The sequence below is a fragment of the Anabas testudineus genome, chromosome 17, assembly GCF_900324465.2.
Source record: "Anabas testudineus chromosome 17, fAnaTes1.2, whole genome shotgun sequence".
Classification (NCBI taxonomy): Eukaryota; Metazoa; Chordata; class Actinopteri; order Anabantiformes; family Anabantidae; genus Anabas; species Anabas testudineus.
The window spans coordinates 8,062,064-8,066,261 of NC_046626.1; the positions used below are offsets into that span (position 1 = coordinate 8,062,064).

Sequence of the window (4,198 nt, forward strand, 5' to 3'; positions counted from 1 at the left end):
AGACTCCAACGTGGATTTTTTTTACCTTCAAGAATCTCTTCTGTTTTATCAGGTTGTAAATATCCAGGCCTGCGCGTTAATTATAAATAACAAAAATACAAAAGAACACTGTCATTCACTTGTTTTAAATTATTGATAATTAATTTAAATAACTTAATAATAAAATTTCTGTCTTTATAATTAAACAGCATTGAAAATAGCATTTCCGTAATCATCACCTATTAAAAAAAACCCTGCTATCCCCTTTGCAGGTATTGCCACCGAGATCCGGGACAAATCTCCTTATTCCATTTCCACCACATCTGATCAAAGCCTTGATCCGTCAGAGGCACGTTTTCATGGGGGATTTGGTTTCTCCGTCGTCATAAACGACGTGAATAAATTCATGAGTAAAGCATCCGTCACGGTTCATCAAGGGAATGACTGATAATTACCTCAATTAAAAGTCTTTTGTATAATTAATGGAATGAACAGAGCGATAATTGGATGTTAATGGATAACACTTTTGTCTGAGTGCGCACATTAGAATCTGTTGGCCCCTTGAGCGCGTGGACCTGCTGTCATTTAATCATAGAAAGCTCGTGGAAGTCACCGCTCATGTTTCTGAAGCACGTGTTTCTCTGAGTTGGACTCTGCGGGTAGCTGAGTTTAAGCTGGCGCGTCCAGGTGTCGCAGCCGCGCGCAATGGAGACATCCTTGATTTAAAAAGTGAACCTCCTCTTTCTCCTTCCTGAAACTCACCACCGTGTCTCTCCTGGTCCGCAGGTAGCGACCTCTCACCATGCAGCACTACGGGGTGAACGGCTACTCCCTGCACGCCATGAACTCCCTCAGCGCCATGTACAACCTGCACCAGCAGGCCGCGCAACAGGCGCAGCACGCACCCGACTACCGGCCGTCCGTGCACGCGCTCACACTGGCCGAAAGACTAGCAGGTAATTGAGTGCGCGCACACACACGCGCACACACCCAGCTTTTCATTAGTACTGAATAAATAACTCCAGTAAAATAAAACTTGCCGTGTGTTTTCTCTTTCAACGGCTGCGCATTTCAAGACATCATCCTGGAGGCTCGCTACGGCTCTCAGCACCGCAAACAGCGCCGGAGCCGCACGGCCTTCACGGCGCAGCAGCTGGAAGCGCTGGAGAAGACTTTCCAGAAGACCCACTACCCGGACGTGGTGATGAGAGAGCGGCTGGCCATGTGCACCAACCTGCCCGAAGCCCGAGTGCAGGTAAGGCGCACAGGAGACAGCGTCTGGGCAGGAAATACTGAGCTCTCTATTAAACTTTAAACTATTTCAATGAGAGATTTGGTATTTTAGTCGCTCACACTCAGCAAATCCTTCAGAAAATATAGGTTATTAATCTTCATATATTAAATAGTGCCAGTTTTAATAATAATAAAATAATTTAGCCTGTCTGATTGAAGTTATGAAAGGTTACAATTTGCGTTTCAACTAAACCTTAATTCTGTTGTTACCTATTGACTTTCTGGAGGCTCAATCTCAGTAATTCGATGCTGAAATCAGTCATTTACTGTTTAATTTTTAAATTCCTTTCCTACAGTTTCCATCCATTTCTGTGCATCGTCTCTGCTTTTTCCGCCTCTCACTTGTCTTCTTCTCCTTCCTCCCTATTAGGTTTGGTTCAAGAACCGCAGGGCCAAGTTCCGCAAGAAGCAGAGGAGCCTCCAGAAGGAGCAGCTCCAGAAGCAGAAGGAGGCATCTGGGGAAGGAGGCAGTGAGAAAGAGGATGGACCTCCATCCGCCACCATTCTTCCTGACAGCCAGATCCCCCCTTCGTCCTCCTCTTCCTCTTCCTCCTCTCTGGAGACAGAGGGTCCTGTGGTCCATCCTGTACCGCTGGACATGGAGCTGAACGTTACATCTGCAGAACATTCAGGCAGTGAGTCGGCAACAGAGGATAACGCCACAGACAAGGAGGACGAGAGCAAATCTCAAGGAGAGGAAATGAAGTGTGAGCGAGCAGCGACACCTGGGGACGTCACCCCCTGCAAAAGACTCAGCCCTAAACCAGGTAAGACTATTTGTCAGGACAGGAACTTCTCTTTATCGTTCCTAAATCTGTATTATGCACAAATTATGAATGAAATCTAACAGCTCATTGTCTGAACTCACAGGAACTTAATTCCTTTCTCTGTCTGTGCAGACTCTCCCCTGGCCTCTCCGTCAGTGACCCCCTCCTCCACCAGCAGCGGCCTGACCAGCAGTGGTCCTCTCTCTCAGGGCCACTCTTATTCTTCCTCCCCTCTCAGCCTGTTTCGTCTGCAGGAGCAGTTCCGCCAGCACATGGCTGCCACCAACAACCTGGTTCACTACCCCGCTTTTGACCTCGCTACCCCGTCTTCACTCCCCTACCTGGGAATGAATGTCAACATGCCCCCTGCGCCGCTGGGCTCTCTGCCCTGCCAGACCTACTACCAGTCCCTGTCCCATCATGCCCAGCAGGTGTGGAACAGCCCGCTGCTGCAGGCGTCGGCTGCAGGCGGCCTCACCAGCCACAACAGCAAGACCACCAGCATCGAGAACCTGCGTCTGAGGGCCAAACAGCACGCTGCCTCGCTGGGACTGGACACTATGACTAACTGAAAACCAGAATGTATGGAGGACAATGTAAACTACGCCAGAGCCTCAGCCTGCACATCACCCCTTATCTTACTGCTTGTCTGTGTGACTGTGATAGATCCTTAGGAGCTGTTTACTGACTCCTTCATGCGTAGACAGGCGCAGGACACTCAGAGATGTCCAAAACGAAAACATGCCAACTTGCACTGGACCTACAGAACTCCTCTTAAGGCAGACCACACTTCACAGCTCGTCTGTCTCCGTGTAGCTTCTGTTGAAGAACAACTTTGGACAAAGAAAACCAACAGTTACTGAGCACTGCTACAGTGAGACGCAACAAATCAAATGAATGTCCCGACTCAAAGGACGGTGATCACATTCCTGACTCATGATGCTGACACGTATCGTTGGACATCTGAACATCGGAAATAACCGAAAGAAAAAAATCACTAACGATAATACAGGCGATGGATGCACTCTGTTAAAAGAAATGCAAATGTTTACAACAACAATGTGAATAAATGAGGCACTTTTGGAGGAATAAGGCTCGTTGGCCAGGAGGAAAAAATGGTAAAGCTCATGCAGTAAAGAGACCATTTCAGTCACAGGACCGTTGACATTTCAATTAAGCAACGTGGTTATGTACATAGCATTTGCTACATTACAGCACATAAATAAAAATAAACCCAGGCCGTGTTCTCCTCAACAGCATAATTAAAAGTGACTAATTTACCAGTTTAATGGCCAGTAACATGCTACTTTTTACAGAGGCTGGCTTGATAATGAGAAAATGATTTCAGTGACTAAATTCTCAAAGCTGTTAATTACATTTTGCCCCAGGCTGAGGGAGCTGGGGCAAATGCAATTATGAACATGCATAGCATTTAAACGTTTAAAGCTTTTTTAAAATTCAAAAAGCCTGTACATTCAACTGGCCACTTAAGGCAGCAACATGACTGACATCGCTTCACAATGAGCTGATGAATTTCCTTTGAATACAAAATGAAACGGTAAACAAATCTGGATCAATTCATATTTTCTCACCTTAATATTGTCTTGAGGAAACATGCAGCTTGTCATTGAAAGTGAGACTGACTGTTAGCACTTGAGGACAATTACACACATCCCTGATGTTTTCTGTTAATGTGTTCTGGAAGATAATGTCTTCATATGAAAAAAACACATTATTTTAATGTAAAATACAAAAAAGTCTATCTATTAATGTTTACTGGTAAGGTAATTGTAATTATGTTGTATAATTGATAATGGACTGGAAATTCCTTTAGCTGTCAGATTGTAAGATTGTATTTGCTGAGCTCACCGACAGCAGCGGTCTGCCCCTCTTCTCTCGGTTGTCTGTGTGCTGATCTGGGTGGAGTTCATATTTTCAGTGTGTTCAGTTTCCTCTCTGGAATTGACTTAAACAGGACAAATGGGACAAATTTGCATCGCAGGAAAACCGAGGCCTGCATTTTGCAATAAATCCGTACATAAAACCCTGAAGTCAAAGAAAGTGACAAGTTCTGACCTGAGTCATCTGTGTGCTGCTGTCTTGACTCTGTTTGAGTTCTGTTGTTGCTATTATTCTAATGCTGTTTTTCCCCAATGACT

At 45.3% G+C, this 4,198-nt stretch overlaps 1 protein-coding gene across 2 annotated transcripts; it reads left to right on the forward strand.

The window, feature by feature from the left end:
• Positions 1 to 781: 781 nt before the first annotated feature.
• On the forward strand, positions 782 to 2,611 carry dmbx1a (diencephalon/mesencephalon homeobox 1a). 2 transcript variants are annotated; one of them, XM_026375174.1, is made up of 4 exons: positions 782 to 935; positions 1,056 to 1,234; positions 1,643 to 2,039; positions 2,172 to 2,611. In XM_026375174.1, exons 1-4 carry the CDS (start codon positions 782 to 784, stop codon positions 2,609 to 2,611), a joined length of 1,170 nt encoding a protein of 389 aa, XP_026230959.1. The 2 variants fall into 2 exon arrangements, with proteins under 2 accessions (XP_026230959.1, XP_026230958.1); XM_026375173.1 differs by having other exon boundaries at positions 782 to 933; positions 1,039 to 1,234.
• The last annotated feature ends 1,587 nt before the right edge of the window (positions 2,612 to 4,198 follow it).

Excerpts from the sequence above, each read along its gene's own strand:
- dmbx1a (XM_026375173.1), top strand. The coding sequence starts at position 782 with ATGCAGCACTACGGGGTGAACGGCTACTCCCTGCACGCCATGAACTCC. Across the intron at positions 1,235-1,642 it reads TGCCCGAAGCCCGAGTGCAG|GTTTGGTTCAAGAACCGCAG; the intron begins GTAAGGCGCACA and ends CCTCCCTATTAG. Across the intron at positions 2,040-2,171 it reads AAGACTCAGCCCTAAACCAG|ACTCTCCCCTGGCCTCTCCG; the intron begins GTAAGACTATTT and ends CTGTCTGTGCAG.